The sequence below is a fragment of the Somniosus microcephalus genome, chromosome 32, assembly GCF_052327205.1.
Source record: "Somniosus microcephalus isolate GS21.2 chromosome 32, FLI_Smic_1.0, whole genome shotgun sequence".
NCBI lineage: Eukaryota > Metazoa > Chordata > Chondrichthyes > Squaliformes > Somniosidae > Somniosus > Somniosus microcephalus.
Window position 1 is genome coordinate 40,122,158 of NC_141018.1, and position 20,524 is coordinate 40,142,681.

A 20,524-nucleotide genomic window follows, 5' to 3' on the forward strand; every position below is an offset into this window, starting at 1 on the left:
AAGTACAGATTGAGTAGCCTTTATCTCCTGATATCAAACAGCATAATGGTCAATCTACTGCTTCATTCGGAGAAAGGACAATGCAGGTCTTCATTTTCAGAAATTGCGACAATGACCAATTGCGGCAATGTCGTTGGGAATGTTGAAGTGAGTCACAGCCCATTAACCAGCAGGGATCGGCAAACTGGCATTGTTCAGGCCCCTGCCACAGTACTGAAACGGCTCTCATCAAAGTCACAAATGACATCCTATGTGACTGAGCGTGCTAAACTATCTCACCTCGTCCTTCTCGATCTGTCTGCAGCCTTTGACACTGTTCTCCAATGCCTCTCCACCATCGTTCAGCTGGGTGGAGATGCACTCACCTGGTTCCATTCTTATCTATCTAATCGTAGCCAGAGAATCACCTGCAATGGCTTCTCTTCCCGCTCCCACACCATTACCTCTGGAGTCCCCCAAGGATCTATCCTGGGCCCCTCCTATTTCTCATCTACATGTTGCCCCTTTGCGACATCATCCGAAAACAGCATCAGTTTCCACATGTACACTGACGACACCCAGCTCTACCTTGCCGCCACCTCTCTCGACCCCTCCACGGTCTCTAAATTGTCAGACTGCTTGTCCGACATCCAGTACTGGAAGAGCAGAAATTTTCTCCAATTAAATATTGAGAAGACCGAAGCCATTGTTTTCGGTCCCCACCACAAACTCCGTTCCCGAGCCACCGACTCCATCCCTCTCCCTAACATCTGTCTGAGGCTGAACCACACTGTTCGCAACCTCATCCAAAAATCTGCTTGCCGTATCCAAATTCGCACCAAGTCCCGTTCACCCTCATCCTCTGTGTTCACATTGGCTCCCAGTTGAGCAATGCCTCGATTATCATCCTTGTTTTTAAATCCCCCCATGGCCTCGCCCCTCCTTATCTCTGTAACCTCTTCCAGCCCTACAATCCTCTGAGATCTCTACGCGCCTCCAATTCCCATTGTCCTAATTCCAGCTAAGCTCTGGAATTCCCTCCCTAACCCTCTCCGCCTCTCTCTCCTCCTTTAAGACGCTCCTTAAAACCTAGCTCTTCAACCAAGCTTTAGTTCATCTGCCCTAATATCATCTTATGTGGTTCGGTGTCAAATTTTGTTTGATAATGCTCCTGTGAAGTGTATTGGGATGTTTTACTATATGTTAAAGGCAAGTTGTTGTTGTTTGAAAGACGCATTATTTTATATTGGAAAGTGGGGCCCAAAACCTGACTGCACATTTTATACAACAATTTCACAGCAACGAAGAGGAAAATACTTCACATGTGGAAATCTATGGAACTTTTTACATTAGCTCCAGATAGTTGTGTCGAACAATCACCTGCCACGTCTAGTTTGCTTTCTAGTCATGGAGAGTGAGGTCGTGCTATCAATCTTCAGGATAAAGCAGATGATAATTTGAGCGTGTACTGGAGAGCGAGAGCGTGTCGGTGTTTGATTCAGTCTTTGCTGTCTGAGTTTCCCTGGCCTGACCTCTCTGTAAAATATTTGTGCCAGGAATTCTTGCTTACGATGTGTGAGGAGGTTTGCTCTCATTGTCCTGTTTTGTTTCCTTCATTTCTGCTGTACCTCGATGGAATCTTACACTAGTTTACGCCATGGAAATTAATCGTAAGTGTGAAACACATATACTGCTGGGGAGGCAGGTAGTTTGGTGGTACTGTGGGTGTGGTTTGATGGTGAAGTGTAGTATCTGGGTTTGTGATTCTGTTCTCCAGTCACAAAGGCTGAATATAATCCTCCCAGCCTTTAACTGTTGATTATTGGGCTTCGTTTGATCCTAATGGGCTGGAGTTCCCCAGCCACAGGAGTGATTAAAGCTGCTCCAGGGGTGACAGCCCAGCCCAGCCCAGCCATGAGGATCTGTCCGTGTATACGCTTGTTATGTTAAAGACAATGGCACAGATGATGTAATTGCCTCATGGGTTCTACTGAGCCTCAGTTTTCTGTGACATTCAGCCACAATGTGTGAGCAGCTCAGGAGATGCTGTTCATGAGTAAACGTGCGGACTCCTCGCTCCAGGCAGGCTACTTCATCCAGCCACGCCCACATCATATGTGCTGGATATAATCCGGCCAGCCTTTAACTGAGACTTTTCAGTTGTATGTCCCGTGTGCAGCAATAAAATATAAAAGAGGATTAAAAGGGGTGACCTCGGGTGCAGAGGGTCAGTGTGTACCCCCACATCCCCCCCGTACCCCCACATCCCCCCCTTGTACCCCTCACATCCCCCCCCCCGTACCCCCATACCTCTGTACCCCCATGCCCCCAAATCCCCCTGTACCCTCACATCCCCCTGTACCCTCACATCCCCCCGTACCCCCATACCTCTGTACCCCCATCCCCCACATCCCCCTGTGTACCCCCACATCCCCCCGTGCCCCCCCACCCCCCCCGTGCCCCCCCCCGTACCCTCACATCCCCCCCGTACCCCCATACCCTCGCATCCCCCCGTACCTCTGTACCCCCATATCCCCCTGTGTACCCCCACATCCCCCCCTGTACCCCTCACATCCCCCCCATACCCTCACATCCCCCCCGTACCCCCACATCCCCCGATATACCCCCACACCCCTGTACCCCCACATCCACCCCAGTGTACCCCCACATTCTGTGCCTTGGTCACACGATAGTCAGACGTGGGCTCACCTCCCTGGTTTCCCAAACAACGAGGGAGAACAGAATCTGTGGGCTGGAATCACGGAGAGTGAATGGAGCTCGGGGTCGGGGGAATGGAGCCCGGGGTCGGGGGAATGGAGCCCGGGGTCGGGGGAATGGAGCCCGGGGTCGGGGGGTGGAGCTCGGGGTCGGGGGGTGGAGCTCGGGCCCGGGGGTCGAGGGGTGGAGCTCGGGCCCGGGGTCGGGGGGTGGAGCTCGGGCCCGGGGGTTGGGGGGTGGAGCTCGGGGTCGGGGGGTGGAGCTCGGGCCCGGGGGTTGAGGGGTGGAGCTCGGGCCCGGGGTCGGGGGTGGAGCTCGGGGTCGGGGGGTGGAGCTCGGGCCCGGGGGTTGGGGGGTGGAGCTCGGGGTCGGGGGGTGGAGCTCGGGCCCGGGGGTCGAGGGATGGAGCTCGGGCCCGGGGTCGGGGGGTGGAGCTCGGGCCCGGGGTCGGGGGGTGGAGCTCGGGCCCGGGGTTGGGGGGTGGAGCTCGGGCCCGGGGGTTGGGGGGTGGAGCTCGGGGTCGGGGGGTGGAGCTCGGGCCCGGGGGTCGAGGGGTGGAGCTCGGGCCCGGGGTCGGGGGGTGGAGCTCGGGCCCGGGGTTGGGGATGGAGCTCGGGGTCGGCTCCTCACGTTATTCCTTGTTTCTATCAAACTGAGAGTGTGTTTTCCTCTAGCTCCGTGCGGAGACAACCTGTTTGATGACGATGGGAAGCGTCTCCCTCCCTGTATCCCGGGGGCCTGGATTATTCCCGCCATCATGGCCTGTTACCTGCTGGTCGCCAACATCCTCCTCGTAAATCTGCTGATCGCTGTCTTCAAGTAAGGATCAGAACAGTCAACGTGTTCACCCTTGTAACCCTGTAGGAACTGGTGCTTTAGACAAACTGGGGATTATAATCTGCCCCTTTGGAGCTGCTAATTTACCTGCTGCTGTCTCCTGTGGTTTTCTTTGATCGGTGCTCCTGTGAACATTCCTTCGAAGCTCCAATAATCTTGTTTTACCCGCTCTTCATCGCCTCATCCTCACTGGGTGAAATTCAGGCTCATTACATTGTTTCCTACTTCACTTCATTCTTACCCGGGGTCTTAACACTGTGGGACCCCTCCCTCCGCTCCCCCTCGCCCTCCCTCCGCTTCCCCTCGCCCTCCCTCCCCCTCGCCCTCCCTCCCCTCCCCCTCGGCTCCCTCCCCTCCCCATCGCCTCCCCTCCTCCCTCCCTCCCTCCCCTCGCCTCCCCCTCACCTCCCTCCCCTCGCCTCCCCCTCACCTGCCCTCCCTCCCCTCGCCTCCCTCCCTCGCCTCCCTCCCTCCCTCCCTCCCTCCCTCACCTCCCCCTCACCTCCCTCCCCTCGCCTCCCCCTCACCTGCCCTCCCTCTCCTCCCCCTCACCTGCCCTCCCTCTCCTCCCCCTCACCTGCCCTCCCTCCCCTCGCCTCCCTCCCTCGCCTCCCTCCCTCCCTCGCCTCCCCCCCTCCCTCCCTCGCCTCCCCCTCACCTCCCTCCCCTCGCCTCCCCCTCACCTGCCCTCCCTCTCCTTGCCTCCCTCCCTCCTCTCCCCATCGCCTCCTCCCCTCCCCTCCCCCTTGCCTCCCTCCCGTCACCTCACCTCCCTCCACCTCACCTCCCTCCCCTCTTCTCCCCTCCTCTCTTCTCCCCTCCTTCTCTTCCCGGCCCCTGCTTCTCCCCTGGGCTTTGGACCCTGACCTTCGCTCAGATTTCTTGCTACGGGTTTGCTGACCGAGATGTCCTCTGTCCTGCAGCAACACTTTCCTGGAGGTGATCTCCATCTCGAACCAAGTGTGGAAGTTCCAGCGCTACCAGCTGATCTTAACATTCCATGAAAGGCCGGTCTTCCCTCCGCCGCTCATTGTCTTCAGTTACCTGTCCATGATCACACGGCAATGCTGGCGTAGGAATAACAAGGAGGTGGATGAACGGGATCGGGGACTAAGTGTGTGCACTACTGTACTGATACCCCACTCCCCCGACCCCCTCCGTCCCTAACCCCCCCCACTCCCTTTCCTCAACCCCAGCAACATTACTTGCATTGTCTTACTGTGTATGTATGAATAATCTTACTTCCCCTTCCTTGTGACAGAACTAATCCTTAGTGAGGAAGAGTTGAAGAAACTGCAGGTGTTTGAGGAGCAGTGTGTGGAACAGTACTTCACACAGAAGGAAGACCGAGAGCAATCATCGAATGACGAGCGCATTCGAATCACAACCGAAAGGTGGGTTGTCCGCTCTGTTGGACTGGCCCATTGTTCGTAGAATCTTGTAACTTTTCAATGTGTGTCACATTCTGTTCCAGACACACTGCCTGGAGTTCCTGCTTCTGCACAGGACAGCCCACGATTCTCCGAGTATTAGGAAGATAGGAACAGAAGGAGGCCATTCAGTCCTTGAGCCTGTTCTGTCATTTAATTAGATCATGGCTGATCTGTATCTCAACTGCATCTACCTACCTTGGTTCTGTAACACCCTTGCCAAACAAAAATCTATTCATCTCAGTTTTTTGAAATTTTCAATTGACCCCCAACCTCAACAGCTTTTTGGGGGAGAGAGTCCCAGATTTCCACTGCCCTTTGTGTGAAAAAGTGCTTCCTGACATCACTCCTGAATGGCCTGGCTCTAATTTTAAGGTTATGCCTCTTCTATATTTAAGGGAATACAAGCAATTTCAAAGTGAGTGTCATTTCAGTTATGGTCTTCATTAAGAAACTTGATCTATTTATCTGATAAATTCTTCCCTCGACATTTCAGGGTGGAGAATATGTCAATGCGTTTGGAGGAAGTGAATGAGAGGGAACATTTCATGAAAGCTTCACTCCAAACTGTTGATATTCGATTGGCCCAACTGGAGGAATTCAGTGGCCGCATGGTCAATGCGATGGAAAAGCTGGCGGGTATAGATAAGGCAGAGCTGACCCACAATCACTCGAGATGCCCTTCAGAATGTGATGCTGCCTACCTGATCAGACAGAACAGCACTGAGGCAACGAGCATGTATCGCTTCCACATGGATGGAGATGACCCAACCTTTGAAGACAGCGTGGGCCTAATGTCTCCTTTGATGGGATCTCGCAGGAAGCGTTATTCCTCTATGACGCTGAGAGACGAAAAGGAACTTGTGGAACAGAAAATTAACATGCCGCCAAAGCATCAGTTTGGGCTCCGTCAATTCGCCAGCTCCCGCGGACTGAGGGAAAGCAGCCAAAGGCTGGGAGTCACACAAGACCCCCGGAGCTTCAACTCCTGTCTGGATATCTTTGTTTCTTCCTCTGATGGCTGTCAGAGCCCACTGAAGACGAAAGAGGAAACTAATTATCAAAGGTTCCTGCGTGCAGCAGAAGCTGGGTTTAATGGGAAATCTGTAACTGAAGCACGAACGAAGTTGGAGGCTTGCTTCTCGTTTCCCTTAGAGAAGTCCATAGCGGCGAGCTACTTTCCTCCACAGACGCATGCCGCGTGCCAGACCACAGTGGTAAAGGCTAGAAGTGTCATATTTGGGCCAGGAGGCTGGAGTTCTGACTGTGGCTATATTATGGACCATGTTCGTTCTGCAAACACCCCAGAATGCGCCATTCAGCGCGAGCGCAAGTTTCGTAAGAATGTGCCTGAAGAACAAGTGACGGTGGAAGAAGCCACTCGCCAAACGTTACCGTCTTCTCCGGAGACTCTGGCAGAACAAAAGCAGCAGCTGACAGACGCAGAGGATGACACTGGGAGCGGTGTCTCCGCTTCCCCCACACCTAGAGCAGAGGGGCCGAGAACAGTCCCAAAGTGTGAAAACTTTCTAACAGTCGCACCAGATAGATTCATCTCCCCGAGGTCAAAGAGTCTTCATGGACAGAACAGGAAAACAATTCCCATGATGGGAGAAAGCTTCGACAAGCCGAAACAAGCGTTCAGCACAAAGGACCTGCAGCAAGTGTGTGGGGACCCCCGGCAGGTGTGTGGGGACCCCCGGCAGGTGTGTGGGGACCCCCGGCGGACAGACAGCAGCCGAGTAGCAGGCCAGAAGAAGAAATCCACCGAGACATTTTGCTAAACGATTTCCTTCAGCCTCCTGTTACTCAAAGTCCTGATTGTTATAGAAACATAGAAGATAGGAGCAGGAGTAGGCCATTCGGCCCCTCGAGCCCACTCCGCCATTCAATGAGATCATGGCTGATCATCCAAATTCAGTACCCTGTCCCTGCCTTCTCCCCATATCCCTTGATCCCTTTAGCCTTAAGAAATATATTTAACACCTTCTTGAATATATTTAATGAATTGGCCTCAACTGCCTTCTGTGGTCTTTAGTGCACTACGCTCACCACAGCTTTTAAAATTCCTTAGTCTCTTTTTCTCACCAATTTCTCTCCTTCCCCTAAAGACGCTGACCCTTGCTGTGGGGCAGGTACAAGACCCCCTGATAGTCCCCAAGTGGCCATTCATCTATGAGCTTAGACAGTGACTTTTTAAAAAAATGTTAATTAATTCCTGGGATGTGGGCGTCACTGGCAGGGCCAGCATTTATTGCCCATCCCTAATTGCCCCTTGAGAAGGTGGTGGTGAGCTGCCGCCTTGAACCGCTGCAGTCGGTGTGGTGAAGGTACTCCCACAGTGCTGTTAGGGAGGGAGTTCCAGGATTTTGACCCAGCGACGATGAAGGAACGGCCGATATATTTCCAAGTCAGGATGGTGTGTGACTTGGAGGTGATGCGCCTGCTGCCCTTGTCCTTCTAGGTGGAAGAGGTCGCGGGTTTGGGAGGTGCTGTCGAAGAAGCCTTGGCGAGTTGCTGCAATGCATCTTGTAGATGGTACACACTTCAGCCACGGTACGCCGGTGGTGGAGGGAGTGAATGTTTAAGGTGGTGGATGGGGTGCCAATCAAGTGGGCTGCTTTGTCCTGGATGGTGTCGAGTTTTGAAAGTGCTGGGACTTTTCCTGCATCCTCCAGTTCAGTCACACACTATTTTGTAAATTTATCCACAGGTATTGTAGCCTAGATCCCGTGCTAATGGTAAGGGAACGTTGTCCTCTTAGACGTGAGAAATTATATCCGCTCAGTCAGGTTAACTTGAACTGTGTCATAACCTACAAGAATCGAGTGAACCAGTTACTAAACACTCAGCTCAAAGGGAATTATTCTACCTCAGGATTCCTTCCTTCAGGATGAAAATTAAACTGCTGATACTGTTTTTAATTTAATAATCACACTGATGGTGGAGTACTCACTCATTTTATTTCCAAAATACATTCATAAACCCTGATTCCACTGCTGCAGATACTGAGCGTTAACTAGCAATGTGCTGTAACCATTAGACTTATCAGTAACTCTCGCCCACTTCAGACACTGGACCCTGCTGTCCAGCAGTCGTCACTCTGAGCTCGCTGCTCTTTATGCAATGAATTTGCTGTTGCCAAATCTGTGGGTTTAAAATGTCCTGGCAACTTTCTGCAATGTGCTGAATGGCTTGAAGTACTTGTCTTATCTTTTTCATGTTTGAGATCCCTGCTTACTGTCACATTAAAATACACCTTTTCTCATGTTTTTAGTCAGTACTTTTGAAGTGGGATTTTCTTGGAATACAACAGTAATAAAAATGTTGGGTTTATTATGAATGAATTCTTTGTCTTTTTTTAACCCCCTCCCCCCCCCCCCCCCCCCCAACTCCTGTATGTAAACAGTATTTATCTGAACTGTGATTGTGATTCTGGATTGATGTCCTGATGATTTTCATGGTGGGTCGTGTTCACGGGTGGGTGGAGTTCAGTGAGTGGCGCTCAGCGAGTGGGGTTCACGGGTGGGTGGGGTTCACGGGTGAGTGGAGTTCAGTGAGTGGGGCTCAGCGAGTGGGGTTCACGGGTGGGTGGAGTTCGGTGAGTGGGGCTCAGCGAGTGGGGCTCAGCGAGTGGGGTTCACGGGTGGGTGGAGTTCGGTGAGTGGGGCTCAGCGAGTGGGGTTCACGGGTGGGTGGAGTTCAGTGAGTGGCGCTCAGCGAGTGGGGTTCACGGGTGGGTGGGGTTCAGTGAGTGGCGCTCAGCGAGTGGGGTTCACGGGTGGGTGGGGTTCAGTGAGTGGCGCTCAGCGAGTGGGGTTCACGGGTGGGTGGCGCTCAGCGAGTGGGGCTCAGCGAGTGGGGTTCACGGGTGGGTGGAGTTCAGTGAGTGGCGCTCAGCGAGTGGGGTTCACGGGTGGGTGGCGCTCAGCGAGTGGGGCTCAGCGAGTGGGGTTCACGGGTGGGTGGAGTTCGGTGAGTGGGGCTCAGCGAGTGGGGTTCACGGGTGGGTGGGGTTCACGGGTGGGTGGAGTTCGGTGGGTGGGGTTCACGGGTGGGTGGGGTTCAGTGAGTGGCGCTCAGCGAGTGGGGTTCACGGGTGAGTGGAGTTACATAAGAACGTAAGAAATAGGAGCAGGAGTAGGCCAATCGGCCCCTCGAGCCTGCTCCGCCATTCAATAAGATCATGGCTGATCTGATCCTAACCGCCAATCCACTATCACAGAACCATCTCCTGAATCTATCAGAATTAGACACATGAAATAGGAGCAGGATCAGGCTACACGGCCCCTGGGCCCGCTCCGCTACCCACAGGGCCATGACCGATCCGAACCTAGACTCATGTCCAAATTCCTGCCCGCTCCCGGTAACCCTTAATTCCCTTTACTTCTAGGAAACTGTTTATTTCTGTTTTAAATTTATGTAATGATGTAGCTTCTACAGCTTTTTGGGGCAGCATATTCCATGGACCTACCACCCTCTGAGTGAAGTAGTTCCTCCTCATCTCAGTTTTGAAAGAGCAGCCCCTTATTCTAAGACTATGCCCCCTAGTTCTAGTTTCACCCATCATCGGGAAAATCCTCCCCGCATCCACCCGATCCAACCCCTTCACAATCTTATATGTTTCAATAAGATCGCCTCTCATTCTTCTGAACTCCAATGAGTAGAGTCCCAATCTACTCAACCTCTCCTCATATGTCCATCCCCTCATCCCCAGGATTAACCGAGTATGTCTTTTCTTAAGTATGGACACCAAATCTGTATGCAGTATTCCAGGTGAGGTCTCCCCAATACCTTGTACAACTGAAGCAATACCTCCCTATTTTTATATTCTATCCCCCTAGCAATGAAAGCCAACATTCCATTGGCCTTCTTAATCACTTGCTGCACCTGCATACTAACCTTTTGAGTTTCGTGCACCAGGACCCCCAGATCCCTTTGTACTTCAGTACTTTCCAGTTTCTTGCCATTAAGATAATAACTTGCTCTATGATTTTTCCTGCCAAAGTGCATAACCTCACACTTTCCAGTATTGTATTCCATCTGCCAAATCTCTGCCCACTTACTTAGCCTGTCTATGTCCCCTTGCAGGTTTTTTATGTCCTCCTTACTCACTACTTTCCCTCCCATCTTAGTATCATCTGCAAACTTTGATATGTTACACTCGGCCCCCTCCTCCAAATCGTTAATATAGATTGTAAAGAGTTGGGGACCCAGCACTGACCCCTGTGGAACACCACTAGTTACTGATTGCCAGTCCGAGAATGAACCATTTATCCCAACTCTCTGCCTTCTGTTAGATAGCCAATCCTCTATCCATGCCAGAATATTACCCCCAATCCCGTGATTTTTTATCTTAAGCAATAATCTTTTGTGTGGCACCTTGTCAAATGCCTTTTGGAAGTCTAAATACACTACATTCACTGGTTCCCCTTTATCCACCCTATATGTTACTTCCTCAAAGAACTCCAGCAAATTTGTCAAACATGACTTCCCCTTCATAAAACCATGCTGACTTTGTCCTATTAAATTATGATTATCCAAATGTCCTGTTACTGTCTCCTTAATAATGGACTCCAATATTTTACCTACCACAGATGTTAGGCTAACCGGTCTATAGTTTCCAGCCTTCTGTCTACTGCCCTTTTTAAATAAGGGCGTTACATAAGCAGTTTTCCAGTCTGCCGGGACCTTTGCTGAGTCCAGGGAGTTTTGGAAAATTATTACCAATGCATCCATAATCCCTACCGCCACTTCCCTCAAGACCCTAGGATGTAAGCCATCAGGTCCAGGTGATTTATCCGCCTTGAGTCCCATTATTTTACCGAGTACCACTTCCTTAGTGATTTTGAACGTGTTTAGCTCCTCCCCCCCTATAGCCCCCTGTTTGTCCAGTGTTAGGATATTCTTAGTGTCTTCTACTGTAAAGACTGATACAAAATATTCATTCAGTGTTTTTGCCATCTCCATATTTCCCACCATTAATTTCCCGGTCTCATCCTCTAAGGGACCAACATTTACTTTAGCCACCCTTTTTCTTTTTATATAACTATAAAAACTCTTACTATCTGTTTTTATATTTTTTGCCAATTTACTTTCATAATCTATCTTCCCTTTCTTAATCAATCCTTTTGTTATTTTTTGCTGTCTTTTAAAGTTTTCCCAATCCTCTATCCTCCCACTAGATTTGGCTACCTTATATGCCCTTGTTTTTAGTCGAATACTATCCTTAATTTCTTTACTTCGCCACGGATGGCTGTCTTTTCTTTTACACCCTTTTCTTCTCAGTGGAATATATATTTTTTGGAAGTTGTAAAATAACTCCTTAAATGTACACCACTGATCATGTATCGTCTTACCCTTTAATCTATTTTCCCAATCCACTCTACTCAATTCCGCTCTCATACCTTCATAGTCTCCTTTATTTAAGCTTAGCATGCTTGTTTGAGATCCAACCTTCTCACCCTCTAATTGAATATGGAATTCAACCATGTTATGGTCACTCATTCCAAGGGGATCCTTTACTAGGACATTTTTAATTAATCCTGTCTCGTTACACAGGACGAGATCTAAGGTTGCTTGCCCCCTGGTTGGTTCAGTTACATACTGCTCAAGAAACCCATCCCTAATACACTCAATGAACTCCTCCTCAAGGCAGCCCTGCCCAATTTGATTTGTCCAATTAATATGATAGTTAAAATCCCCCATAATTATAGATGCTCCCTTATTACAAGCGTCAACTATTTCCTGATTGATGGGCCTTCAATAACCACAAAACTAGAAGTTATAGACTTAAACAAGTTGGCTTTTAATCACTAAGATCAGAGCTAACATCTCAACACGCCGACTGGTTCACAGGAATGAGTCATACAGATCCTGGGATCTTTATGTAAGAGAAGTCAGGGGCGGAGCCAAGAGCCAAGACCTGGAACCTCCCAGGTTAGTCGGTGTTTTGATTTCTTTTTGGGTTCAATAAAGACTCATTTCTGAAAGAGAATGTTGTTTAATCTAAAGTCTTGTTCATGACTTTCTACAGCTTTTTACAGAACACACTATGCTGTGATGCAGCTAGAATCAAACTGAAAGTAAAACTCCTCTGGACTGCTTGTCTCTCACATGACCTCTGCTGGTCAGGCACAAGTAATCAAAAACACAGACAAATATGCTGTAAGGCATAAGTAATCAAACACAGACAAATATCATCACTATTTGCTGATATCCTTACAGTCGGGAAAGAGGAAGTGAAACGATACACAGTGGGGGAGGGTAATATACATGAGTGCAAAACGAATACAGGATCAAGACAAACAGATTTCATTACACTGATTGATACTCCGTCCAACAGAGTTGCAACTGTTCGGAGGCCTATAGACTACGCCCACTAGTGTTTTTTTCCCCTTATTATTCCTTACCTCCACCCAAACTGTTTCATTATCCTGATCTTTTGACCCAATATCATTTCTCTGTATTACAGTGATTCCTTCCTTTATTAACATAGCCACCCCACCTCCCCTTCCTTCCTGCCTGTCCTTCCTGATCGTTAAATAACCTGGTATGTTTAATTCCCAGGCACTGTCACCCTGCAGCCATGTTTCTGTAATGGCCACAAGATCATACCCATATGTAGTTATTTGTGCCATTAACTCGTCTATTTTGTTACGAATGCTACGTGCATTCAGATAGAGAACTTTCAAATATGTTTTGTGACACTTAGTTCCTGCTTTTGCCCTTTTTATTACTTTACCTTTTACTCCATACCTTCTGCCCCTTCCTGACACGCTCTGGTTTTTAATTTCCCCACTGCTACCTAAGTCTATGACCTTCTCTGTTGTCATTTTTATTATTTGCTCTCTAGGAACCTCCCCCCAACTAGTTAGTTTAAAGCCCTCTCTACAGCCTACAGGTTCATGGCTGAGTGGGGTTCGGTGAGTGGCGTTCATAGTGAGCTGTTCCCTAGCCACAGACTCCATTCCTCTCCCTGGCAACTGTGAGGCTGAACCAGACCGTTTGTAACCTTGGCATCCTATTTGATCCTGTGATGAGTTTCCGACCCCATATCCTCTCCGTTATCAAGCTTGCCTACTTCCACCTCCATTAAAAAAAATTCTCTGCCCCTGCCTCAGCCCATCTGCTACTCAAACCCTCTAGACTTGACTCTTCCAATACTCTTGTGGCCAGCCTCCCACCTAGCACCCTCCGTGGCTCAGTTGCCTCCCCGAGGCCTGGGTCCCACCGGGCCTGTGTTCTCCCCGCCCCCCCCCCCCCCCCCACCTCAGAACACTCTCACGTCTGAGTCAGAAGGTTCTGGGTTCATGTCCTGCTCCAGAGACTTGAGCACAAAAATCTAGGCTGACACTCCAGTCCAGTACTGAGGGAGTGCTGCACTATCGGAGGGGCAGCACTGAGGGAGTGTTGCATTGTCGGAGGGGCAGCTCGGAGGGGCAGTACTGAGGGAGTGTTGCATTGTCGGAGGGGCAGCTCGGAGGGGCAGCACTGAGGGAGTGTTGCATTGTCGGAGGGGCAGCTCAGAGGGGCAGCACTGAGGGAGTGTTGCATTGTTGGAGGGGCAGTACTGAGGGAGTGCTGCACTGTCGGCGGGGCAGTACTGAGGGAGCGCCGCACTGTCGGAGGGTCAGTACTGAGGGAGCGCCGCACTGTCGGAGGGGCAGTACTGAGGAAGCGCTGCACTGTTGGAGGGTCAGTACTGAGGAAGCGCCGCACTGTCGGAGGGGCAGTACTGAGGGAGCTCCGCACTGTCGGAGGGGCAGTACTGAGGGAGCGCTGCATTGTCGGAGGGGCAGTACTGAGGGAGTGCTGCACTGTCGGAGGGTCAGTACTGAGGAAGCGCTGCACTGTCGGAGGGGCAGTACTGAGGAAGTGCTGCACTGTCGGAGGGTCAGTACTGAGGGAGAGCTGCACTGTCGGAGGGGCAGTACTGAGGGAGCGCTGCATTGTCAGAGGGGCAGTACTGAGGGAGCGCCGCACTGTCCGAGGGGCAGTACTGAGGAAGTGCTGCACTGTCGGAGGGTCAGTACTGAGGGAGAGCTGCACTGTCGGAGGAGCAGTACTGAGGGAGCGCCGCACTGTCCGAGGAGCAGTACTGAGGGAGCGCCGCACTGTCGGAGGTCCCACCTTTTGGATGAGACGTTAAACCGAGGTCCTGTCTGCTCTCAGGTGGACGTAAAAGATCCAATGGCACTATTTTGAAGAGGAGCAGGGGAGTTCTCCCTGGTGTCCAGGGGCCAATATTTATCCCTCAATCAACATCACTAAAACAGATGATCTGGTCATTAATCATGTGGTAAACCACTGTTATACCTGCCTGTGTGAGTGTTTGTATTCCACTGTGTACATGTCTGTACATGCCCCGGCTGACTCCTCCCACGAGTCCAGGTATAAAGGCGACTGCTCCACAGTCCCTCTGTATTCTGGACTGGTCGACCACTCGAGGCACACCTTCATTCTCTTGTTAATAAAAGCCTGTTAGTTACTCGCTTAACCTCAGTCTTTTGAGTAATTAATAGCGCATCAATTTTATTAACAAGATTTTTTTATAATGGAGAAGATCCTCACACCAGCATGCCTGGACTTAGACCATCGGGAGGCGGACGCATCCACCAAGTTTGCTCACTGGCTTAGGTGCTTTGAAAGATTCCTGATCGCCTCCGCCGCAACGGTCAAATCGGATGAGGACAAACTGGATGTCCTGACCTCCAAAGTGAACCACCGAGCGTACTCGGTCATCCAGGACGCGACCTCGTACACGGCTGCTCTCAAGCTCCTCAAGGACCAGTACACGCGCCCAGTGAACGAGGTGTACGCTAGGCACCTCCTGGGGAGTCGTAAACAACAACCTGGGGAATCGACCGAGGAATACCTTCAGGCACTGTCTGTGCTTGGCCGGGCCTGTGGTTGTAAGGATGTAAAGGCCGCCGTGTACACAGAGGAACTTATCCGGGACGCTTTTGTAGCGGGCCACAGGTCCAATTACACCCGACAGCGACTGTTGGAGCAGAGTGACCTCGACCTCAACAAGGCCTCTGAACTCGCACTATCATTGGATGCAGCCTACCAGGGGCATGGATGCCTACTCCTCTGCACCGTGGACGCCGCGGGGAACGACAGCCTGGGACACGGTAGGACCGTCTCATAGCGCCGTGCCACCCCAGCCACATCCCAGCAACGGCCCAACTACCGCAGCAGTGTCCCAAGGCCAGAAATGCTACTTCTGTGGCCAGGCCAAACACCCCAGAGCGCGCTGCCCAGCGAAAAATGCGATCTGCTCGGGCTGCGGGAAGAAGGGACACTACGCCAGCGTCTGCAGGGCCAAAGCCACCCCGAACCCCAGCAGCGCCGCGTGTGGGCCGTGCGGGCCGCCATCTTGGGCCTCCCCAGCCATGTGCGAACCACCGGAACAGCAGCCATTTTGGACGCCTCCAGCCACATGGGGATCATGGACGCCAGCCGGGACGCAGCAGGCTCCCAACACCGCCTCATCTGATACCCGCAGCGACACACCGACCCCTACGCTGGCCTCCGTTACGCTGGACCAAGCGAGACCACACCAACTGGCCCGGTCCACAATGGACATTAAGGTAAATGGTCACGAAACAAGCTGCCTTTTTGACTCTGGGAGCACGGAGAGCTTCATCCACCCCGACACGGTGCGGCGTTGCTCTCTCCCAGTCCTGCCTGCGCACCAGCGGATTTCTATGGCCTCCGAGTCCCAGTCGGCGGACATTGGCGGCTACTGCGTGGTGACACTCTTAGTAGACGGGACTGTGTACGATAATTTTAAACTTCTGGTCCTGCCCCACCTCTGTGCTGCCGTTCTACTGGGGTTAGATTTTCAGTGCCACCTTAAAAGTGTTACGATGGCGTACGGTGGACCCCTCCCCCCACTCACAGTCCGCAGCCAGCAGCTTCCAAATTGCCCGCCGCGCACCAGGTGCAACCTCTCCACACTCAGAGTCACCCCCCCCCCCCCCCACTGTTTGCTAACCTCACCCCCGACTGTAAGCCCATCGCCACAAAGAGCAGGCGATACAGTGCCGGGGACAGGGTTTTCATTAAAACCGAAGTGGAGCGGCTCCTGAAGGAAGGGATTATTGAGGGCAGCACCAGCCCCTGGCGAGCCCAGGTTGTGGTCGTTAAGACCGGCGAGAAGCAGCGGCCTGGTCATCGACTACAGCCAGACAATAAATCGCTACACCCTGCTGGACGCTTACCCACTCCCCCGCATAGCTGATATGGTCAACCAGATCGCGCAGTACCGCGTCTTCTCGACCATTGACCTGAAATCAGCGTACCACCAGCTCCCTATCCGCCCTGAGGACCGCCAGTATACTGCCTTTGAGGCAAACGGCCGCCTCTATCACTTCCTTAGGGTTCCCTTTGGTGTCACCAACGGGGTCTCCGTCTTCCAAAGGGAGATGGACCGGATGGTCGATCAAAATGCGTTGCAGGCCACTTTCCCATATCTGGACAATGTGACCATCTGCAGCCATGACTTGCAGGACCATGACGCAAACCTCTCAAAATTCCTCTGCACCGCCCAACTCCTGAACCTGACGTATAACAAGGAGAAGTGCATATTCCGCACAACCCGCCTCGCCATCCTTGGCTGTGCTGTGGAACATGGAGTCATCGGTCCCGACCCCGACCGGATGCGTCCCCTTATGGAACTCCCACTGCCTCAAGGCCCTGAAGAGGTGCCTAGGGTTTTTCTCCTATTACGCCCAGTGGGTCCCCTACTATGCGGACAAGGCCCGTCCGCTGATCAAGTCCACCTCTTTTCCCTTGACGGCAGAGGCCCGCTTAGCCTTCCACCGTATCAAGGAAGACATTGCCAAAGCCACCATGCACGCAGTGGACGAATCCACCCCCTTCCAGGTGGAAAGCGACGCGTCCGACTTTGCTCTGGCCGCTACCCTTAATCAGGCGGGGAGACCAGTGGCCTTCTTTTCACGAACCCTCCAGGGCCCGGAGACCAGACACTCCGCTGTTGAGAAGGAGGCCCAGGCTATTGTGGAGGCTGTGCGTCATTGGAGGCACTACCTGGCCGGAAAATGATTTACCCTGCTCACTGACCAGCGTTCAGTTGCTTTTATGTTTAACAACAAGCAGAGGGGCAAAATCAAAAACGACAAGATCTTGAGGTGGAGAATCGAACTTTCCACCTACAATTACGAGATCTTGTACCGGCCCGGGAAGCTCAATGAACCCCCGGATGCTCTATCGCGTGGCACCTGCGCCAGCGCGCAGATCGATAGACTGCGGGCCCTCCACAATGACCTCTGCCACCCGGGGGTCACCAGGTTCTTCCACTTCATCAAGGCCCGCAACCTGCCTTACTCCATTGAGGAGGTCAGGACCATGACCAGGAACTGCCAAGTCTGCGCTGAGTGCAAACCGCACTTTTATAGACCAGACAGGGCTCACCTGATAAAAGCCACTCACCCCTTCGAGCGCCTGAGCGTTGATTTTAAAGGGCCTCTCCCCTCCTCCGACCGCAATGTGTACTTCCTCAACATTATTGATGAGTACTCCCGTTTCCCGTTCGCCATCCCCTGCCCGGAAATGACCAGTGCCATGGTCATTAAATGTCTGAACGACCTCTTCACCCTGTTCGGTTTCCCCAGCTATATCCATAGCGACCGGGGCTCATCGTTTATGAGGGACGAACTCCGCCAGTACCTGCTCGCTAGGGGTATTGCCACAAGCAGGACCACCAGTTACAACCCCCGGGGGAACGGACAGGTGGAAAGAGAGAATGCAACAGTTTGGAAGGCCGCCCTGCTAGCCTTAAAGTCTAGGGGCCTTCCGACCTCCCGCTGGCAGGATGTGCTCCCCGATGCGCTCCACTCTATTCGGTCACTGCTCTGCACTGCCACTAACGCCACCCCTCATGAGAAAATGTTTGTCTTCCCAAGGAAGTCCACATTGGGGACATCGCTACCGCCATGGCTGACGTCCCCAGGGCCGGTCCTACTGAGAAGACACGTGAGGACCCATAAAACGGACCCCCTGGTCGAGAGGGTCGACCTCCTCCACGCCAACCCCCAGTATGCTTACATTGCGTACCCGGACGGGCGGGAGGACACAGTCTCCATACGAGACCTCGCACCCTCGGGGGCCCCAGTAACCCACTACCCACTACCACCACCCCCCCCCACGATCCAATATCCAACCCCAGCAGACGGCACGCCTGGGCCCCGCGACCCGCTCGACACCCACGAGGACTACACACCAGTGCCCCAGCCTACGCGGGACTCGACGCCGGAAGCTTCACTACCCCTGCCGTCGCCACGTCGATCACAGTGGCAGACAAGACCTCCGGAGAGACTCCAATACACAAACTTTTAATACACTTCACCCCGCCGGACTCATTTTTAAACAAGGGGTGAATGTGGTAAACCACTGTTATACCTGCCTGTGTGGGAGTATGTATTCCACTGTGTACATGTCTGTACATGCCTCGGCTGACTCCTCCCATGAGTCCAGGTATAAAGGTGACTGCTCCACAGTCCCTCTGTATTCTGGACTGGTCGACCACTCGAGGCACACCTTCATTCTCTTGTTAATAAAAGCCTGTTAGTTACTCGCTTAACCTCAGTCTTTTGAGTAATTAATAGCGCATCAAATCACATTGCTGTTTGTGGGAGCTTGCTGTGCATAAATTGGCTGCCACATTTCCTACATTACAACAGTGACTACACTTCAAAACTTCAATTGGTTGTAAAGCGCTTTGGGATGGCTTGAGGTGGCGAAAGATGCTGAAGAAATCCAAGTCTTTCTTATTTCAATAAATTTGAGGTCACCCGAAACTCTGCTGCCCCGTATCCCAACTCGCACCAACTCCTGTTCACGCGACACCCCCTGCGCTCGCTGTCCCACATTGTACACCCCGGGGCCTGTGTTTCTCCGCCGCCCCCCCCCGCCCCTCCCCGGGCCTGTGTTTACCACCGCCCCCCCCCGCATGTGATTTCCCCCCCCCCGGCCTGTGTTTCTCCCCCCACCATCCTGTGTTTCTCCCCCCCCCTCCACCCCCCCCCAACCCGCCTGTGTTTCTCTTCCTCTCCCCCACTACCCCCCCCGCCCCCGGCCTGTGTTTCTCCCCCACCCACCCGGCCTGTGTTTCTCCCCCACCCACCCAGCCTGTGTTTCTCTTTCTCTCCCCCACCACCCCCCCACCGGCCTGTGTTTTTCTCTCTCCCCCCCCACCCTGTGTTTCTCTCTCCCCACCATCCTCCCCCCACCCCCGGCCTGTGTTGTTTCCCCCCCTCCCCCCTAGCCTGTGTTCTCCCCCCCCCACCCCCCCCCTCCGGCCTGTGTTTTTCTCTCTCCCCCCCAACCCCCCCCCCCGGCCTGTGTTTCTCTCTTTTCCACCCCCCCCGGCCTGTGTTTCTCCCCCCTCCCCCCCCCCCCCCCAGCCTGTGTTTCTCTCTTTCCCCCCCGCCCCCCCGGCCTGTGTTTCTTCCCCCCCCGCCATGTGTTTCTCCCCCCCCCCAATGTGTTTCTCCCCCCCCATGTGTTTCTCCCCACCACCCCCATGTGTTTCCTCCCCCCCATGTGTTTCACTCCCCCCCCCCATGTTTCTCCCCCCCCATGTTTCTCTCCCCCCCCATGTTTCTCTCCCCCCCCATGTTTCTCTCCCCCCCCATGTTTCTCTCCCCCCCAATGTTTCTCCCCCCCCCCATGTTTCTCTCCCCCCCATGTTTCTCCCCCCCGCCATGTTTCTCTCCCCCCCATGTTTCTCCCCCCGCCATGTTTCTCTCCCCCCCCATGTTTCTCCCCCCCATGTTTCTCCCCCCCCCATGTTGCTCCCCCCCATGTTTCTCCCCCCCATGTTTCTCCCCCCCCCGATGTTTCTCCCCCCCACCCATGTTTCTCCCCCACCATGTTTCTCCCCCCACCATGTTTCTCCCCCCCATGTCTCTCCCCCCATGTCTCTCCCCCCATGTCTCTCCCCCCATGTTTCTCCCCGCCCCCCCATGTTTCTCCCTGCCCCCCCATGTTTCTCCCCGCCCCCCCATGTTTCTCCCCCCCCCATGTTTCTCCCCCCCCATGTTTCTCCCCCCCATGTTTCTCCCCCCCATGTCTCTCCCCCCATGTTTCCCCCCCATGTTTCTCCCCCCCGTATTTCTCTTCCCCCCCCCCCGTGTGTTTCTCCCCCCCGTGTGTTTCTCCCCCCCGTGTGTTTCACCCCCCCGTGTGTTTCTCCCCCCCCCCGTGTGTTTCTCCCCCCCCGTGTGTTTCTCCCCCCCCGTGTGTTTCTCCCCCCCCCGTGTGTTTCTCCCCCCCCCCGTGTGTTTCTCCCCCCCGTGTGTTTCTCCCCCCCGTGTGTTTCTCCCCCCCGGTGTGTTTCTCCCCCCCCCGGTGTGTTTCTCCCCCCCCGTGTGTTTCTCCCCCCCGTGTGTTTCTCCCCCCCGTGTGTTTCTCCCCCCCGTGTGTTTCTCCCCCCCGTGTGTTTCTCCCCCCCCGTGTGTTTCTCCCCCCCGTGTGATTCTCCCCCCCCGTGTGTTTCTCCCCCCCCCGTGATTTTCTCCCCCCCCGTGTGT

At 53.3% G+C, this 20,524-nt stretch overlaps 1 protein-coding gene across 3 annotated transcripts in view; it reads left to right on the forward strand.

The window, feature by feature from the left end:
• Positions 1-8,307, forward strand: part of trpm1a (transient receptor potential cation channel, subfamily M, member 1a) — a 71,192-nt gene extending 62,885 nt beyond the window's left edge. For 2 of the 3 annotated variants that reach the window (XM_085972478.1, XM_085972477.1), the window contains 5 exons: positions 1,629-1,649; positions 3,372-3,516; positions 4,458-4,648; positions 4,796-4,928; positions 5,461-8,307. In XM_085972478.1, the coding sequence (XP_085828604.1) occupies positions 1,629-1,649; positions 3,372-3,516; positions 4,458-4,648; positions 4,796-4,928; positions 5,461-6,748 (1,778 nt within the window). In that variant the 3' untranslated portion in view covers positions 6,749-8,307. Of the gene's footprint in view, positions 1-1,628; positions 1,650-3,371; positions 3,517-4,457; positions 4,649-4,795; positions 4,929-5,460 lie in introns of those variants that run through there. The other variant, XM_085972479.1, reaches the window with a different exon arrangement.
• The last annotated feature ends 12,217 nt before the right edge of the window (positions 8,308-20,524 follow it).